The 19,179-nt window shown below is 43.1% G+C and overlaps 1 protein-coding gene and 1 long non-coding RNA gene across 3 annotated transcripts in view; one reads left to right on the plus strand and one right to left on the minus strand.

Annotated features, from left to right (window-relative positions):
• Positions 1-35: 35 nt before the first annotated feature.
• On the minus strand, positions 36-9,751 carry GTF3C6 (general transcription factor IIIC subunit 6). Of its 2 annotated transcripts, XM_012753260.3 has the most exons (6): positions 9,599-9,750; positions 9,147-9,227; positions 7,460-7,523; positions 7,318-7,362; positions 3,553-3,666; positions 36-406 (listed from the first exon to the last, which is right to left on the minus strand). In XM_012753260.3, the coding sequence occupies exons 1-6, from the start codon at positions 9,650-9,652 to the stop codon at positions 87-89; spliced, it is 678 nt and encodes a 225-aa protein (XP_012608714.2). In that variant the 5' UTR covers positions 9,653-9,750; the 3' UTR covers positions 36-86. The 2 variants fall into 2 exon arrangements, with proteins under 2 accessions (XP_012608714.2, XP_075859173.1); XM_076003058.1 differs by lacking the exon at positions 3,553-3,666 and having other exon boundaries at positions 9,599-9,751.
• The window catches only part of LOC142870943 (uncharacterized), a 45,652-nt gene continuing 35,706 nt past the window's right edge, over positions 9,234-19,179 (plus strand). The window contains exon 1 of the long non-coding RNA XR_012919291.1: positions 9,234-9,384. This is a non-coding gene — a long non-coding RNA (uncharacterized LOC142870943). The remainder of the gene's footprint in view (positions 9,385-19,179) is intronic.

Here is a 19,179-nt window from a genome sequence, read left to right on the forward strand (position 1 = left end):
TGTGTTTAGCCAACAAAAACAATAACACAGTGAAATGAAAGCTACACAGCCAATTATTTTATAAAAAAACTCTATAAAGTTCATGACTAGTTATTATGAGAAACACTTCCTCTAGGAGTGATTTCTAAGGCAGCATCTTGAGTTTCCATAAAAACAGAACCTTCTGTCTCAGAAGGGATTTCAATGAGAGGACCAGATTCCTCTATTTCCAAGTGCAGTGGCTTCTCCTGTTCATAACTCAGGTTTGAACTGTCTTTCATGTGAATCTCTTGCTCTTCCAACTGCAAAGGTTTATCTGGGGCTGGAGCTACCACTTCTTCATCTTCATTTTCATGCAGAAAGCTACAAATCATGTTGGGTCTATAGGAGAAGTCATTATCCTTGATTTGCAGCCATTCCACCCCACCTAATTTGGGGGAGGGGAGAGAGATCAAGAAAGAAACATGAAAAATGAATTTTAGTTAAAAATATATATATTTTTTCCAGACAGAGTCCCACTCTGTCGCCCCAGCTAGAGTGCAGTGACATCATCATAGCTCACTGCAACCTAAAACTCCTGGGCTTGAGCTATCCTCTGGCCTCAGCCTCCCAAATAGCTGGGACTACAGGCAAAAGCCACTACACCCAGGTAATTTTTTTCTTTTTGTCAATCGAAACCCATGATCATTGTTAATTTTTTCTATTTTTACTAGAGACGGGGTCTTGTTCTTGCTCAGGCTGGTCTCAAACTCCTGAGCTCAGGCAATCCTCCCGAGTCAGCCTCCCAGAGTGCTAGGATCACAGGTGTGAGCCACTGCACCCGGCCAAAAGTATTTTTCTTTAAGTTTTCTTTTTTTATGAGACAGAGTCTCGCTTTGTTGCCCAGGCTAGAGTGAGTGCCGTGGCATCAGCCTAGCTCATAGCAACCTCAAACTCCTGGGCTCAAGCGATCCTTCTGCCTCAGCCTCCCGAATAGTTGGGACTACAGGCATGCGCCGCCATGCCCGGCTAATTTTTTCTATATGTATTAGTTGGCCAATTAATTTCTCTCTATTTATAGTAGAGATGGGGTCTCGCTCTTACTCAGGCTGGTTTTTAACTCCTGACCTCGAGCAATCTGCCCGCCTCGGCCTCCCAGAGTGCTAGGATTACAGGCGTGAGCCACCGCACCCGGCCCAGTGTACTTTCAAATGTTTATTCCTTCCCCACCAACCCAGATGTTGGGCCAGCAATTCCATCTTTTATTGGGCTGGGCTTAGTATGCTGAGATGAATAGGATTTTGTGCACTTTCATGGAGTCTGACAACAGAGACAGGAGGCATATTCCAACACTGTGATCAATGCTATCATCAGTGTACTAGCTCAGTGAGAGGGGAAAGAAAGGAGAGAGGCATTCTTCCTGGAGGAGCTGGCTGAAGATCTTTAGAGAAGGTCGATTTGCCATGTTCAGGACATGGCTATGTTGTCCTATGCCCTGAGATGCCGGGCCTCCTGCCTGGGCCCCTATTGTCAGTCCTGTACCGTCCCACCCAATAGTTCCTATCCCTTTTCTGTTCCTTTTGTAGCTTCTCTTCCTCTGCCTGCCGTATAATGTTGGTGTTTCCCTAAAAGAGTTTTATCCAGACCTTTCTCTGGCTGACCACACCTTTTCTTTTCCTCTTCTTAAAAAAAAAAAAAAAAGGAACACTATCTGGAATGGACTGTGATCTCCCTGCAGAGATACCCAACACCAATTTCCCCACACTCTCTTGCTTTCCTTTAGCATTACTATGACTTCACCTCTACAAGAAGCAGGACGGAGGCAAGTAGAGGAAGCTAGGTACTCTTTAGGTTTTTGTATACCTGGGAAGCTTCCTAGGGCTAGCACTAAGGAAACAAGTGCTTATGTATAAAAAAAACCAAACTCTCTCCGCCATCAAGATAGCCAGAACCCAAGATAGCCCAGCTACCTCTTGCCTTGGATGGTCTTTGGCTAGAGGCCGCGCAAGTGCAATGGGCCTGGCAAGAAGCAAAGGCTGGTGGCTGTTCCTTTCTTAACATATAATTAATCTATTAAGCCATGAACACTCATCACTAGAGTCTGATTCACTAGAGTTTTAAGTATGTCATTAAGCAATGAATTTTTAAAACATCACGTGATTATTTGTTCAGCTCCACAAACATATGCCTACTATAGATGCAAGAATCACTAGTCTAAGTCTCCAGTCTGTGTGATCAGCAACTGGGGAAGACTAAATGGGTGCTAATTAAGAACCAGACTCAGGGCCAGCCACGGTGGCTCAAGCCTATAATCCAAGCACTTCGGGAGGCCAAGGCAGGAGGATCGCTTGTGGTCAGGCGTTCAAGACCAGCCTGAGCAACATAGAGAGACTCCATCTCTACGAAAAATTAGCCAGACATGGCGGCACACGCCTATAGTCCCAGCTACTCAGGAAGCTGAGGCAGGAGCATCACTTGAGCCTAGGAGTGTGAGGTCGCTGTGAGCTATGATGATACCACTATACTCTAGCCCAGGCGACAGAGACCCTGTCTCACCAAAAAAAAACACAAAACACTAGACTCAGGACTAGTGTTCCAGCTGTGAGCCTCCTTGAGGAGGAGGATGCAGCAGCTGACAAAAGTTTCCAGGGGATCTTCTGAGGTTATACCTTGGGAAGTCAGAACTGCTATCATCACATCCAGTGGTCACCAACCTTTTTGGCACCAGGGAATGTTTTCATGGAAGACAATTTTTCCATGCACTGTGGGGGGCAGGATGTCATGCGGGGGTGGGACATGGTGCAGAGCTCAGGCAGTCATGTGAGGCCCGTTCCTAACAGGCTGTGGACCCATGGCTCGGGGGTTGGGGACTGCAGATCATATCCATTCCACTTACAGGGAAGTTTTTATTAAAGAGAGAGCTAGAGAGAGAAAGAAAGAGAGGGGGCACTGCTGAATTCCCTTGAGCTTAGATATCACACCAAGTTTCTTGGCAGGCTCCCCACAGTTGTTTCCAATGCAAAGCAGACAGATTTCTTATATGTTCCCAGTGTCCTTGGCTATATCATAGTTCAACTGAATTTTTTAAATCTATGTTTGATACTTTTCATGGAGCATACTCAATTTTAATATATTAAACATATTAGGCCGGGCGTGGTGGCTCATGCCTACAATCCTAGCACTCTGGGAGGCTGAGGCGGACAGATTGCTGAGGTCAGGAGTTCGAAACCAGCCTGAGTAAGACCCTGTCTCTACTAAAAATAGAAAGAAATTAACTGACCAACTAAAAATATATATACAAAAAATAAATAAATTAGCCGGGCATGGTGGCGCATGCCTGTAGTCCCAGCTACTTGGGAGGCTGAGGCAGAAGGATCACTTGAGCCCAGGAGACTGAGGTTGCTGTGAGCTAGGCTGACGCCATGGCACTCACTCTAGCCTGGGCAATAAAGTGAGACTCTGTCTCAGAAATAAATAAATAAATATATTACATATAGTTATTACTACAAATATACAAGGAATACCCTGGCAGCAATGTATCATTGTCAAAGTCAATACTGGGCCACTTATTTTCAGAGAATTAAGTGAACTAACCTATGTTTTCTTCTCCTTCCTTCTTTTCCGTCAGAAGAGTTCTTGTCATGCTGAGCTTCTTCATTGTATGGCATTTATATTTTAGTACTGTTTTATTATTGCCTTCTGCATCCACTAGAACATAAAATAAACTGAGTTATTTTACTGCTTGATGCCATCAAATGAAACAATGGGGGCCAGGTGCGGTGGCTCACACCTGTAATGCTAGCATGCTGGGAGCCTGAGGCAGGAAGGAAGATTGCTTGAGGCCAGGAGTTTGAGACCAGGCTAAATATGAATGAGACCGCAACTCTACAAAAAATTTTTAAAAAGTTAGCTGGGCATGGTGGCATGAAACTGTAGTCCCAGCTACTCGGAAGGCTGAGGCAGGAGGATCACTTGAGCCCAGAGTGTGAGGCTGCATCTACACTCTAGCCCGGGTGACAAGAGTGAGATGCTGGTTTTAAAAAAAAAGAAACAAGGCCAGGCGCGGTGGCTCACGCCTGTAATCCTAGCTCTCTGGGAGGCCGAGGCGGGCGGATTGCTCGAGGTCAGGAGTTCGAAACCAGCCTGAGCAAGAGCGAGACCCCGTCTCTACTATAAATAGAAAGAAATTAATTGGCCAACTAATATATATACAAAAAATGAGCCGGGCATGGTGGCACATGCCTGTAGTCCCAGCTACATGGGAGGCTGAGGCAGGAGGATTGCTTGAGCCCAGGAGTTTGAGGTTGCTGTGAGCTAGGCTGACGCCATGGCACTCACTCTAGCCTGGGCAACAAAGCGAGACTCTGTCTAAAAAAAAAAAAAAAAAAAAAAGAAATGATGCTAAGCCTCAGTAATTTCAGTTTAGGGAGTTAGACAAAACTATTTTCTGTCAAGATAGTATAGTAAATTCAAGATATGAGTCATCCCTCCTGCTCCAAGCACAGAGAAATGATAGATAAAATATATAACATTTAAAGGCATGACTGGGTTCAAAAATGAAAAACATCCCCAGGGAACAGAAACACAAGAGTTATGAGATTAAAGCTGTAGGCCTAACATGCTCCAGCCTTGAAGTGGGAAACTGAGGTCAGAAATTTGACCCAACAGGGTATTGGGGTCTAAAATTCTACCACTCAAAATGAAGGACCAAAGTCAGACTTACTACTTGAAGCCAGAGGCTGGCATGGGGACACTCCCAATCATGAAGGAAGGCTGAGGAAAAAAAACTGCTGCCAACCTGCTGCCTGGAATTACAGTTTTTATAAAATTTTATGCCTAGGCAGGAGGGAGGATGGGTCTCTACATCAAGGATGTGAAGCACTGAAAAGTTCCATACATTGCTATGCTGCTGTGAGTGTAAACTGACACTATAGAGAGCAACATGGTGCTATCTGTTGGGTTGAATCATATGAAATTGCTGATATTCAGCCAGATTGGTAATTTCATATGATTCAACCTAAGAGTAAAGTTGAAGATAGACACACTCACCAATCTATTTCTTTTTCTTTTTGAGAGAGGGTCTTGCTCTGTTGCCCAGGCTGGAGTACAGTGGTATCATCATAGCTCTCACTGCAACCTCAAATTCCAAGGCTCCAGTGATCCTCTGGCCTCGGCCTCCCAAAGTACTGGGATTACAGGCATGAGCCACCACACTTGGTCGGCCCTCACCTATCTGTTTCTAAGTGTGTACCTTAGAGACATTTTTACATACATGCACAAGAAAACACAGAAAAGAATTATGTGTAGTAGAATTTGTGTAGTGAGGTAATAAGCAGAATTAAGAATGTGAGCTCTGGTGCCAGACCACCAGGGTTCAAATGCTGGCTCTGCCACTCACTCCCTGTATGACCTTGGGAATGTTATTTACCTCTCTGTGCTTCAGTGTCTTCAACTATAAAATGAAGACAATAATGGTATTTACCCCACAGGGTTGTGGTGAGGATTAGATGAATTAATACACATAGCATTTAAAGTAGTGTCTGACATATAGAAAGAACTCAATAAATAGTTTTTAATAATTATTGAAAATGGAATAATTAGTGAAAATGGAAGCAACCATAGCACTATGAGGAAAACTTTAAACCGGAAAAAAAAAAAAAAAGAAATGGGGTGGAGGCAGGGGTAGAAAAAAAATAAAGAAAACAAACAAACAAAAAAAGAAAATGGAAGCAACCAGTATGTTCATGAACTAGAGAAGAATAAATTGTGGTATAGTCACAAGATGAAATGTTAACCAGCAGGGATAATAAGTAAACTATAGAGTTATATATATATATATCAACATATATAAACGTTAAAACACATCTTTCAGCTGGGTTCGGGCTCTTGAGGCTGAGGTGAGAGGATGGCTTGAGGCCAGGAGTTTGAGGCTGCAGTGAACTATGATCAGGTCACTGTACCACAGCCTAGGCTACACAGTGAGACCCTGTAACAAAAAAAGAAAAAAAAAAAATCTCTGAATGAAAAAAGATAAAGGAGGGCTGGGCATGGTGGCTCACACCTGTAACCTAGTACTCTGGAAGGCCGAGGAGGGAGATCGCTTGAGGTCAGGAGTTCCAGACCAGCCTGAGCAAGAGCCAGACCCCTGTCTCTACTAAAAATAGAAAAAATTAGCCAGGCATGGTAGTGCTCGTAGTAGCCTGTAGTCCTAACTACTAGGGAAGCTGAGGCAGGAGGATCACTTGAGCCCAGGAGTTGGAGGTTGCTGTGAGCTAGGCTGACACCATGGCACTCTAGCCTGGCAACAAGAGTAAGACTCTGTCTCAAAAAAGTAAATAAATAGGCCGGGCGCGGTGGCTCACGCCTGTAATCCTAACACTCTGGGAGGCCGAGGTGGGAGGATTGCTCAAGATCAGGAGTTCGAAACCAGCCTGAGCAAGAGCAAGACCCCATCTCTACTATAAATAGAAAGAAATTAATTGGCCAACTAATATATATATAGAAAAAAATTAGCCGAGCACGGTGGCACATGCCTGTAGTCCCAGCTACTCGGGAGGCTGAGGCAGAAGGATCGCTTGAGCCCAGGAGTTTGAGGTTGCTGTGAGCTAGGCTGACACCACGGCACTCACTCTAGCCTTGACAACAAAGCGAGACTCTGTCTCAAATAATAAATAAATAAATAAATAAAAAGAATTATATGTATACTCTGGGAGGCTGAGGCAGGCAGATTGCTCGAGGTCAGAAGTTCCAAAACCAGCCTGAGCAAGAGCACAACCCCATCTCTACTATAAATACAAAGAAATTAATTGGCCAACTAATATATATATATAAAAAATTAGTGGTGGCGCATGCCTGTAGTCCCAGCTACTTGGGAGGCTGAGGCAGCAGGATTGCTTAAGCCCAGGAGTTTGGGGTTGCTGTGAGCTAGGCTGACACCACGGCACTCACTCTAGCCTGGGCAACAAAGTGAAACCCTGTCTCAAAAAAAAGAAAAGAATTATATGTATAATATGCCATAATTTATGTTAAGTTTGAAAATATATAATACAATGCTATTTATTGTTTGTGGATACATACATATGTAATATAAAACAGGTATAGGAAAGATAAACACCAAATTCAGGAAAGTGATTACCTCTGAAGACAAAGGGAAGGGAATAAGTTTGTTAAGGGATATATAGGTGATTCAAATGTATGGGGAATATTTTTTAACTAGGAGAGTAAAGTTTGGCAAAATGGCAGGATTTGATACAGCTAGACAATGGGTACATAACATGTTTAACTTTATTATTCATTATATGTAAGTATGGTTGAAATAGTTCACAGTAAAAGAGCTGGGCTACCTTAGCAATCACTTACCATGTTCAACATTTTCTTCAAATATAACACAAGTGCCAAGAGTATCTGCAGAAAAAAGTTTGAAAGCAAGTTGTTGAGAAATAAGAGCTACTTTCTCTGAAAGACATATAAAAAAAGTTCCATCTATCTGATATCCTCCTACCTTCATACTCCCCAGCAAAGACATAGCTGTCCACTTGCAGAATGGGCCTCTCAGTGTCAATTCCCTATAATAGAATAAAGGATCATAAAAAATCATTATGAGGGCCGGGCGAGGTGGCTCACGCCTGTAATCCTAGCACTCTGGCAGGCCAAGGCTGGAGGATCACTCAAGGTCAGGAGTTCGTGACCAGCCTGAGCAAGAGTGAGACCCCATCTCTACTAAAAATAGAAAGAAATTAATTGGCCAACTAAAAATATATAGAAAAATTAGCCGGGCATGGTGGCACATGCCTGTAGTCCCAGCTACTTGGGAGGCTGAGACAGAAGGATTGCTTGAGCCCAGGAGTTTGAGGTTGCTGTGAGCTAGGCTTGACGCCACAGCACTCACTCCAGCCAGGGCAACAAAGTGAGACTCTGTCTCAAAAAAAAAATGATTATGAAAAAAAGCCTTCAACAGGTAACCTTGCTACCATGGAAAATAATCTCCAAAACTGGGACCCTCTAGAGGGTCTTGTCCTAGCAAGTACAAGATAAGCTACAAGTGCTCTAATCACAGCAGCTACAACCTGAAGACTACTTAATTCATACCAAAGTGGGAAGGTCAAAGATTTTAAAGTAAAGTGATAAAACAGATAGTTAACTGTCACAGCTAAAGTCAACAGCAGAGTATGAGGTCTTTTAAGTCTTTTCTTAGTAGGTATCTTTCTTCCTTTCTCCTTTGTACTTCAACCTCTGTGTGCATACCTTTTTTTTTTTTTGATACAGAGTCTCACTCCGTTGCCCCGGCTAGAGTGAGTGCCGTGGCGTCAAGCCTAGCTCACAGCAACCTCAATCTCCTGGGATCAAGCAATCCTTCTGCCTCAGCCTCCCGAGTAGCTGGGACTACAGGCATGCGCCACCATGCCCGGATAATTTTTCTATATATATTTTTTAGTTGACCAATTAATTTCTTTCTATTTATAGTAGAAATGGGGTCTCGCTCTTGCTCAGGCTGGTTTCGCACTCCTGACCTTGAGCGATCCTCCCGCCTTGGCCTCCCAGAGTGCTAGGATTACAGGCGTGAGCCACCACGCCTGGCCCCCCTTGCCTTCTCAAATTTTTTTCAATATATCATCATATTGTTCCATACCAAAATGTTACCTCCTCTGAAACTTTCCTCTCCATCCACACATTCAGACACTCAAGCAGAGTTGTGCATTTTCTCCTATCTGCTCCCAAAGACCCCCTGTACGTCTACAATGATCCTTAGAGTTCACTACTTTTTTTTCTTTTTTTTTTTTTTTGAGACAGTCTCACTCTGTTGCCCCGACTAGAGTGCAGTGGCGTCAGCCTAGCTCACAGCAACCTCCAACTCCTGGGCTCAAGCAATCCTGCTGCCTCAGCCTCCCGAGTAGCTGGGGCTACAGGCATGCGCCACCATGCCCGGCTCATTTTTTCTATATTTTTTTAGTTGGCTAATTAATTTCTTTCTATTTTTTAGTAGAGACGGGGGTCTCGTTTCGAACTCCTGAACATGAGCGATCCTTCTCCCAGAGTGCTAGGATTACAGGCGTGAGCCACCACGACCGGCCTGAGTTCACTACTTTGTATGGTGAAATAATATGTATTTGTGGATGGGTATTTCACCATTCATTCTTGTCTTAAATTTAAGAAAATCTACAACAACCCCCAAATTCTAATAGACTCACCAAAACCTTGCATTTATTTTCACATTTTGAGAGAAAGTCTGAGTCAATAATTCCTGACAATTCCACCAGAACCAACTGCTCCTGGAGGAAGAAAGAAGGGTTAACACGCTAGCATTAGCGTGCGAGTGGGCAGGAAGAGGCAATTAACAAAAGAAGCCAAAAATCCCCATTGCAATGGTCCCACCTTTGTGAAAACTGGGCCGTGTTCAAGGAGAGGAAGCAAGCGACATTACGTGAGGTACCTTCCCCGTACTTCCCATTCTAACTGCGGTGTGGCAATTAGGGCTGAAGTCCGATGCTCCCCGGCCCCGCGGGCCCAGGGGCAAGAAGCCGTGAGGCGCCGCGGGGCCTCCCTCCCTCCCGCCGGCTGCTCGCAGACTCCCTTCCCCACTCGCAGCCGGCATGGCCATCACTGCCACCGCGGGGCAAGCTTCCGGCCTAGCGTCTACTACCTCTTCTTCTTCCTCTTCTCTGTCCTCTGGACTCCGCTCCTCGGTTGCAGCCATGGCTCGCACCTTCTCGGCGACTCCCGGCCACTAGCCACGCCCGCCCGGAGCCGCCATCTTGAGTACGGGCAGCCGCTCGCTGTGCAGCTGTGCTCCTCGCCGCGCAAACCACTCCTGCCAGAACTCGAGATGGTGGTCTCTGGCGGGACGGTGGCCGCGGGCGACCTCCCGGCTTGGTGCCTGAGAGCAAGAGAGGCTGCATCCGGCGTCGGCCCGGCAGCCCGCTTGGTTATGAGGAGACCCCTACAAGGGAGGCCCTGCGACCTAGGGAACTGCCGGGCTCCCGGCCCAGCTGGGAGGAGAGGACTGGCCAGGCAGAGGGGATAAAGAAGGTGCAAGAAAATATGGTGTGGGAGGGAAAGGGACAGAGGCCTTGCGTTGATCTGAGTACATTTCTTGGAAAGAAAATTATGTGAGTGCTAATCCTCAGTTCGGCCTCGCTCCAATCCAACTTAACATACTGCCACACTAGAGAAAAACATTTTTTCCCTTGGAGCCAGTGTGTTTTATTACGAAAATAGAATTAAAAGTGCGAAAACAAAACGGTCCTTTCTAATTTAATGAAAAATGTGTCGCTTTTTATTGTTTATTGTTTTCTGAGACGTGCCAATTCAGTAAATTATATATGCTTCACAAGGCCCGGGCTCAAAACTAGCCTGAGTTAAATACAACTCAACGGTGGCAGTTAATGTGTCAAAGGCATTCAGTTAACAGGTAATGAGCGCCTGCTGTGTAGAAAGCCCCGCACTAGGAGATGTAAAAAATATTAATTGAAAGTGGGCTTAGGTTTCAGGCATGCAGGGAGCATAGGATCAAGGAGAGGTAAGTAAATGGACCCAACCAAGTGCTATAAGCGATGCAAGCTTATGGGAATACAAAGAGAATCCAGCATGAAAAGTTTCAAACAATTTTCTTAAAGCACTTTATGGATTTTTATGAATAAAAAATAATTGATCTTTGTACTTTATTTAGGATGATCTAGTGGTTAAGATCATGAACTTTAGGCCGGGCGCAGTGGTTCACACCTGTAAACCTAGCACTCTGGGAGGCCAAGGCGGGTGGATTGCTCCAGGTCAGGAGTTCGAAACCAGCCTGAGAGACCCGTCTCTACTAAAAATAGAAAGAAATTAATTGGCCAACTAAAAACATATACAAAATATTAGCCGGGCATAGTGGCACATGCCTGTAGTCCCAGCTACTCGGGAGCCTGAGGGAGGAGGATTGCTTGAACCTAGGAGATTGACGTTGCTTTGAGCACGGCACTCATTCTAGCCTGGGCAACAAAGTGAGACTCTGCCTCAAAAAAAAAAAAAAGATCATGAGCTTTGGAGTCTAAAATACCTGTCGGGTTCTGCTGCATTATTAGCAGCAAGACTTTGGGCAAGTTGATTATTGTGAGAAGTAAATGAAGTAACACACATAAAATAGATTTAGCATAGTATTCAGCACATAGTAAGCATTTAATGTGCATTGAATGTATTAATATATAAAATTTTCTAGTATTATGGCTTTTGAAAAACATTTTGGTATATATTCTTCCAGACTTCTTTCTACAAAAATACAAACACACTTTTCCCCTACAAAAATGTAATCAAATTGTATATATGTATTTAACTTGCTTTTTTCACTCTATACAATGTTGAGGCTCAGAAAACAACACTCTCAAATGAAAGCCTCAGAATCAGCCTCAGAAGCAAAAGTTTTTCTCTGACCTTCTCCTGCCCTGTCAGTCCCAGTCTCCCCCAGGCTAGCCATGGAAACTAGAATTCCTCTTCCCCAAGCCAGATTATAGAAACCAGAACTCCCTTGTCCCCAAAGCCAGCCATAAAACCTAAAAATGTTACTTTAACTTTTCTTGCGCATTTCTGTGTAAAAACTGGTCATAAAGAAATTATCTGACGTATTTTGTTTGACTGCAGGTCATAAGACCCTCATTCCAAAGAGGGCCCTGACCCATTCCCAGAAGGAAGGAATGCTACACTGAGAGGCCAGAAAGAATCTAAACATACAGTTTTAGACTATTGGGTTTCCCCACTCAGTCTATTAGCATTAGATCATACCCTTTTTGTCCAATTGTATTTCTATAGGGATGTCTATACTTTGTTGAACCTAAGCATAAAACTGGACAATTTCCCCTCTATCTTTGGGTCTTTATTCTGAAGGTATATATTAAATAAATTTGTACCTTTTCTCCTGTTAATCTGTATGTTGTGAGTGATTTTTCAGCAAACCTTCACTGGGCCAACTGGAAAGTTCCTACATCATGGATGTTTTTCCATGATTAATATAGATCGACATTATAATTTTCTGTAGCTGCATAATATTTGTTTTTCTGTTTTGTTTTTTAGTGGGGGGTGGGTCTCACTATGTTGCCCAGGCTATACTCGAACTCCTGGACTGAAGTTATCCTCCCACTTCAGTAGCTGAGACTATACTGTCTTTTTTCTATTTTTTAACAGGTATTTACAATTTGTGGATATTGTAAACAACACTTTAGTAAACACCCTGGTATTGCCCAAATGCCTAATGAAATAACTAGGATTTCATAGCTTAAAAAAAGTATCAGAGGCCGGGCGCGGTGGCTCACACTTGTAATCCTAGCACTTTGGGAGGCCTAGGTGGGTGGATTGCTCAAGGTCAGGAGTTCGAAACCAGCCTGAGCGAGACCCCGTCTCTACCAAAAATAGAAAGAAATTAATTGACCAACTAAAAATATATATACAAAAAATTGGCCCGGCATGGTGGCACATGCCTGTAGTCCCAGCTACTCGGGAGGCTGAGGCAGGAGGATTGCTTGAGCCCAGGAGATTGAGGTTGCTGTGAGCAAGGCTGACGCCATGGCACTCACTCTAGCCTGGGCAACAAAGTGAGACTCTGTCTAAAAAAAAAAAAAAAAAAAGTATCAGAAAGTCATAGATACCTAAAAGAAAAAAAAAGTAGAAAGAAAAGTAGAAACAATACCTAAAAAAAAAGTAGAAAGCTTAAAAAAGTATCAGAAAGTCATAGATACCTAAAAAAAAAAGTAGAAAGAATTCTTTTCCAACATCAGTTTTCTCATTTATTAAACAAGGATAAAAATATTTATACTTACTGTGTATTTTGGGCTCAAAAAGCAAAAATTAGATCATATATGTAAAAATATTTCATAAGTTGAAAAATTACATAAATTGTCACATTTGGGGGGGGCAGGGGAGGATAAAGACAATGAAATTCTGGCCAGGCTCGGTGGCTCACGCCTGTAATCCTAGCACTCTGGGAGGCTGAGGCTGGCGGATCCTTTGAGCTCCAGAGTTCGAGAACAGCCTGAGCAAGAGCGAGACCCTGTCTCCACCAAAAATAGAAAAAATTAGCTGGGCATGGTGGGGCAATGCCTGTAGTCCCAGCTCTGCCTCTAGAAGGCAGAGGCAGAAGGATCGCTTGAGCCCAAGAGTTTAGTTTGAGGTTGCTGTGAGCTAGGCTGATGCCCTGGCACTCTAGCTGGGGCAACAGAGACTGTCTCCAAAAAAAAAAAAAAAAAAAAGAGAAGGACATTCTAAGCTGAGGGAACAGAAGAAGCAAAGGCTGGACGAGTGGAAATATGTGTGATTTGCAAGGTCAGTGTATATTGGGAAAATATGATCGAGGGCGTGGTGGCTCACACCTGTAATCCTAGCACTCTGGGAGGCTGAGGCAGGAAGATTGTTCAAGGTCAGGAGTTGGAGACCAGTCTGAGCAAGAGTGAGACCCCGTCTCTACTAAAAATAGAAAGAAATTAATTGGCCAACTAAAAATATATAGAAAAAATTAGCTGGGCATGGTGGCACATGCCTGTAGTCCCAGCCACTCGGGAGGCTGAGGCAGTAGGATCACTTGAGCCTAGGAGTTTGAGGTTGCTGTGAGCTAAGCTGATGCCACGGCACTCTAGCCCAGGCAATAGAATGAGACTCTGTCTCTCACTCTCTCTCTATATATATATATATATGATTGAGGAATTAATAAAATGTAGCTCATAATTATTCTGTTGTATAACTCAATATTACTATATTAAAGACAGAAATAGGAGTTTGCAGGGTTTTGCCCTGAAGGAATGTGTGGACTCAATGGTTCACTTATTAGAGGCTGCTATCATGGGAGAGCTCTCAAATCTCCGATAGGGATGTTTTCCAGGAAGGCTTCCCAGTATCTCAAAATCTATGAGCCTCCCTGTGTCTTGAAAGACAAGACAAGGCAAACATGGCCCACGGGATGGGAAGACAACGAGTGCACTTTGCCCAGACATGTGCCACGGTGGTTATAAGCAACCTGTTTATAGAGATGGGCTTCCTGCTGTCTCCTGTCTGTCTACCTTTAAGTCCACCATAACTAATCAAAGAAATATTGAGTCACTAGACCTCTTTTGTGTTACCTTTGTTAATTGACAACTACCTCTTTAGAAGTTAGCCCCTGAAAGACTTTGTACCTATTTGTTCACCTAGATAGATTAAAAGCCCCTTGAGAGAACTTTTGACCCTAACCCACTACCTGTATCCCCTAGCAACTGCATTCCCTGATATGCCAATATGTTACCCTGACAACTGGTAATTGATGTCTGTGATTATAAAAACCTGTATGAATCTAACCATATTGCTGGCATTTATGGAGATACGCAGTCCCCTAGGAACTTCCTGCTGTGTTATATCTGACCTTTTTATATATATAAAACTATATACCTTAGTCTCTGTGTATTCTTTTATTTCTCTCTGTTGCCTATCAATTTCCTTATCCTCTGTGGTAACCCCTATCTTAGGGACTTGGCTCCATGGGAAGAAGTAGCTAATCTCCTCTTGGGCCTGCCTCAAATACTACTCTCACCCTGCAAATGTAATAACTCAAAATGTCCCTTTCAAATAAATAAGCCTCATACTTCTAGCCAAGGTTATTATTGTTTGGCATTTTTAATGATTTTAATTTTTATTGCTTTTATTTTTAATGATTTACAAAAGGATAGAGATTTATTATAAAAGTAAGCTTTCCATCCCTGTCACCCAACTCCTTTCCTATAGGCAACCATTTTTACTAGTTTCTTATGTATCCTTTCAAAGGTATTCTGTGTATTTACAAAAACGTGTATACAAAATCTGTAAGGTATCTTTAATATTATCATATGGTTGGCCGGTGCAGTGGCTCACGCCTGTAATCCTAGTACTCTGGGAGGCCGAGGTGGGAGGATCACTCGAAGTTGGGTGTTTGAGACCACCCTGAGTAAGAGTGAGATCCTGTCTCTACTAAAAATAGAAAGAAATTAATTGGCCAACTAAAAATATATAGAGAAAAAATTAGCCAGGCATGGTGGTGCATGCCTGTAGTCCCAGCTACTTGGGAAGCTGAAGCAGGAGAATCACTTGAGCCCAGGAATTTGAGGTTGCTATGAGCAAGGCTGATGCCACGGCACTCTAGCCTGGGTGACACAGTGAGACTTTGTCTCAAAAAAAAAAAAAAAAAAAAACAGAAAGAAAGAAAAAAGAAATTAGACAACTAAATATATATAGAAAAAATTAGCCAGGTTTGGTGGCACATGCCTATAGTCTCAGCTATGAGGATGCTGAGGCAATAGGATTGCTTGAGCCCAGGAGTTTGAGGTTGCCGTGAGCTAGGCTGACACCACACAGCACTTGAGCATGGGCAACAGAGCAAGACTGTCTTAAAAAAAAAATTATATGGCACACAGACTGCAAAACCATTCCCTTGGGAGGCAAGAAGACATCATAGCATTGGCTCTATGGCCTAGAGCCCATGCCCTGTAAAAGTAAGCTTAAAGTTTGCGACATCTCTCAGACTGAAAACAGGAACTTATTGAGCAGAATAACACTTTGAAAGAGGGAGACAAGCCTTTTGGTGATTGGGAAGAATTTCCACAGTCTAATAGTTGGACTCCATTCCTCTTTTTTTTTGAGACAGAGTCTTACTCTCTTGCCTGGGCTAGAGTGCCGTGGTGTTAGCCTAGCTCACAGCAACCTCAAACTCCTGGCCTCAAGCAATCCTACTGCCTCAGCCTCCCAAGTAGCTGGAACTACAGACATGCACCACCATGCCCGGCTAATTATTTTCCTATTTTTTGTTGTTTGGCTAATTTCTTTCTATTTTTAGTAGAGATGGGGTCTCGCTCTTGCTCAGGCTGGTCTCAAACTCCTGAGCTCAAGCAGTACTCCTGCTCAGCCTCCCAGAGTGCTAGCTAGGATTACAGGCATGAGCCACCACGCCTGACCATCTTCTTATTTTTTAATAGCTTAGTAGTTACCTATACGTTCTTAATATCGTCTACTCTCAATGACTTACAATTCTTAGATAAAAAGGTCCAGCTGCCATCTTAGAAAGACTAAATTAACTTTGCTTGAAAATAGAAGCAATAAACAAAATGTGATCTATCAATGGAATCCTATTTGGCAATAAAAATGAATGAAGCTGGGCGCAGTGGCTCACGCCTGTAATCCTAGCACTCTGGGAGGTTGAGGCGGGCGGATTGCTCGAGGTCAGGAGTTCGAAACCACCATGAAGAAGAGCGAGACCCCGTCTCTACTATAAATAGAAAGAAATTAATTGGTCAACTAATATATATAGAAAAAAAATTAGCCGGGCATGGTGGCGCATGCCTGTAGTCCCAGCTACTCGGGAGGCTGAGGCAGAAGGATTGCTTGAGCCCAAGGGTTTGAGGTTGCTGTGAGCTAGGCTGACGCCACGGCACTCACTCCAGCCTGGGCAACAAAGCGAGACTCTGTCTCAAAAAAAAAAAAAAAAAAAAAAGAATGAAGTACAAATACATGCCACATGGATGAACTTGGAAAACATTGTGTCAACTGAAAGAAGCCAGATACACAGGACCACTATTGAATGATTCCATTTATATGAAATGTCCAGAATAGGCCAAGCCTATAAAGAGAGGTTCGTGGTTGCCAGGGCTTGGGGGCATAGGGGAATAGAGAATGACTGCTACTGGATACAGAGTTTCTTTTTGGAGTGGTGAAAAATGTTCTGGAGTTAATGGTGGTAGTTGCACAGCTCTGTGAATATACTAAAAACCATTAAATTGTATACTTTAAAATGGTGACTTTTATGGTATGTGAGTTACATCTTGATAAAGCTGTTATTTTAAAAAAGAATAGAAGTGGCTAGTTTTATGAAACTGAACAGAAAAGAGAAAATTTCTTGGAGTGATCAAGGAAAAAATCTCTGAAAGCCAGATCAGGGCTAGATACCATGGTTGCTGCATAGAAGTATAATTTGGCTCTGGATCCAAAACAAGATGGCTTAAGGACCCTTGTCTAAGGAGGGAGAAAAGTAGGAAAGGATCAAGTGTTATTAGCTTGCTTTAACTGAACTCACTTTAATCCTTGTTTGCCAAAATTAAAGCTGTTGAGACAGAACTTGAAAAATGTTTATTGGAAGCCAAATGTGAGGATCAACCCAGGAAGAAACATTGACAAAATTGGGAGTGTTTCAGAGTCTGTTGCAATTTGGAAGGCTTTTGTAGGAGAGTTTAGAAGGCAGGAGGACTCATACAAGTTATCCTTTTTCATTGGAGGGTATAATACAGAAGTTACAATCATTGGCTACAGATTGGAACATATAAGGCTAAAATGTCTATGTGCAAGACAATGAGTCAAACTTTAAAATTAAGAAATAAAAAATAATTAAGAAATTATTAAGAAAAATTAAAAAATAAAGCATCCTTTTCACTGTCAGTGGGTTAGGCATTAATCAGTATGTCAACAATTTGAGGAACTCCCGATAAGATTCTTTACTCAGAGAGAGGATCTCCCCATGAATCACAAGACCTCCCCAAGGTGGGTTAATATGTTTACTTTTAAAGTAAACTGCCAAATGTGACCTGTAGGTTATCAGCCTCTTGACTATCTCAACTGGTAATTATTATCAGGAATGATGTTCAAAATATTTAACAACAAACTAGTAGGACACAGCCACTAAGCCATGCTGGAGTAGGGTCCTGGGAAGGCTGCATCACAGAGAAGATGGGAGTGAGCTAAAGGCTTGGGACGGTTGCTTTTAACTGATGTGGGAAAATTTCACTAATTTGACAACTGGTATGGTTTTACCAGTTGTAAATATTAGCCTCCATTGGTCTAACTTCCACTTTAAACATTGGGAAACTAAGACTTAGAAAATTAGGAAACTGGCGGGGTGCAGTGGCTCACGCCTGTAATCCTAGCACTCTGGGAGGCCAAGGCGGGCGGGTTGCTCGAGGTTAGGAGTTCAAAACCAGCCTGAGCAAGAGCGAGACCCCCGTCTCTACTATAAATAGAAAGAAATTAATTGGCCAACTAACATATATATAGAAAAAATTAGCCGGGCATGGTGGTGCATGCCTGTAGTCCCAACTACTCTGGAGGCTGAGGCAGCAGGATTGCTTGAGCCCAGGAGTTTGAGGTTGCTGTGAGCTAGGCTGACGCCACAGCACTCACTCTAGCCTGGGCAACAAAGCGAGACTCTGTCTCAAAAAAAAAAAAAAGAAAAAAAAAAAAGAAAAGAAAATTAGGAAACTTAAGAAGAAAACAAAATAAAACAAAAAAATTAGGAAACTTGTCTGACTTACTACACTGTTGTCTTTTCTGGGAAAGCAGGAGAACCTGAGCTGACCTGGTAGCGATGCCAACCCCTTGTATCAGGCCAGTTAGGGTTGAAGGAATGAGCTGGAGCATCCAGCCCTAACAGAGTTGACGGGGAGACAGAGAACTAGGGAGCTGCACATCTGATAAAACTGGGTTGGCCACATCACTCTATGGTAAAACCTCAGTGACATTCGGATCAGTAACCTTTGCTCTGTGAACTCTGTCCATTACTACTATATTCTCCATCCCCTTTTTCTTTGTTCTTCACTATACTTATAGTGTGTGAATTGCAACCACAAACTTGGATATATAAGAAAAGCCATGTTTCTTAATTTTCCTTAAATCAAATTAAACTCGACTCTGAACCCTTATTACATCAGGCTGGCAGGAAAATCTAATCTCAATTTCCTCCCCTTTACACCCCAAGATCATGCCTAGTATTCGAAGTGGCCTCTCTGGTCTTCAGCCCGCATTGTTACTGCTGAGATTCCCATGGTCAAAGCCACACATATTCTTGAAATGCAGGGACTCTGTTTCAGCAGAGCATGGGACTCTCTGCTATGTTTGGAAACCCTGAAGTTTAGAGAGCTAGCCTTTCTAAGTATCCCATGCATAGGTCTTGGCACTGCTCCAGGACACTGCTAGGAGAATAAGAACACACCAATTTACATTCCCTCCCAGCCTAAGGAAATTTCCATTTCTTACAGTTTTTGATAAATGCACTGCTCTCCTTTCTCCTCCCAGAGATCTAGCATAATTTCTTCAGTGAGTGTAGACTAACAGGAAATAGGAAAAGGAACAGTCTTCGAGTGCCTTCAGCTTTCCATTCTTTAAACATCCCAGATACTTAGCACTCTGGGAGGCTGAAGCGGGAGGATCACTTGAGGTCAGGAGTTCCAGACCAGCCTGAGCAAGAGCCAGACCCCTGTCTCTACTAAAAATAGA

Source organism: Microcebus murinus, chromosome 5, assembly GCF_040939455.1.
Source record: "Microcebus murinus isolate Inina chromosome 5, M.murinus_Inina_mat1.0, whole genome shotgun sequence".
NCBI classification, from domain to species: Eukaryota; Metazoa; Chordata; class Mammalia; order Primates; family Cheirogaleidae; genus Microcebus; species Microcebus murinus.

Excerpts from the sequence above, each read along its gene's own strand:
- GTF3C6 (XM_012753260.3), bottom strand. The coding sequence starts at position 9,652 with ATGGCTGCAACCGAGGAGCGGAGTCCAGAGGACAGAGAAGAGGAAGAA. Across the intron at positions 7,524-9,146 it reads AAAATAAATGCAAGGTTTTG|GGAATTGACACTGAGAGGCC; the intron begins GTGAGTCTATTA and ends ATTCTATTATAG. Across the intron at positions 7,363-7,459 it reads CTTTGCTGGGGAGTATGAAG|ATACTCTTGGCACTTGTGTT; the intron begins GTAGGAGGATAT and ends TTTTTTCTGCAG.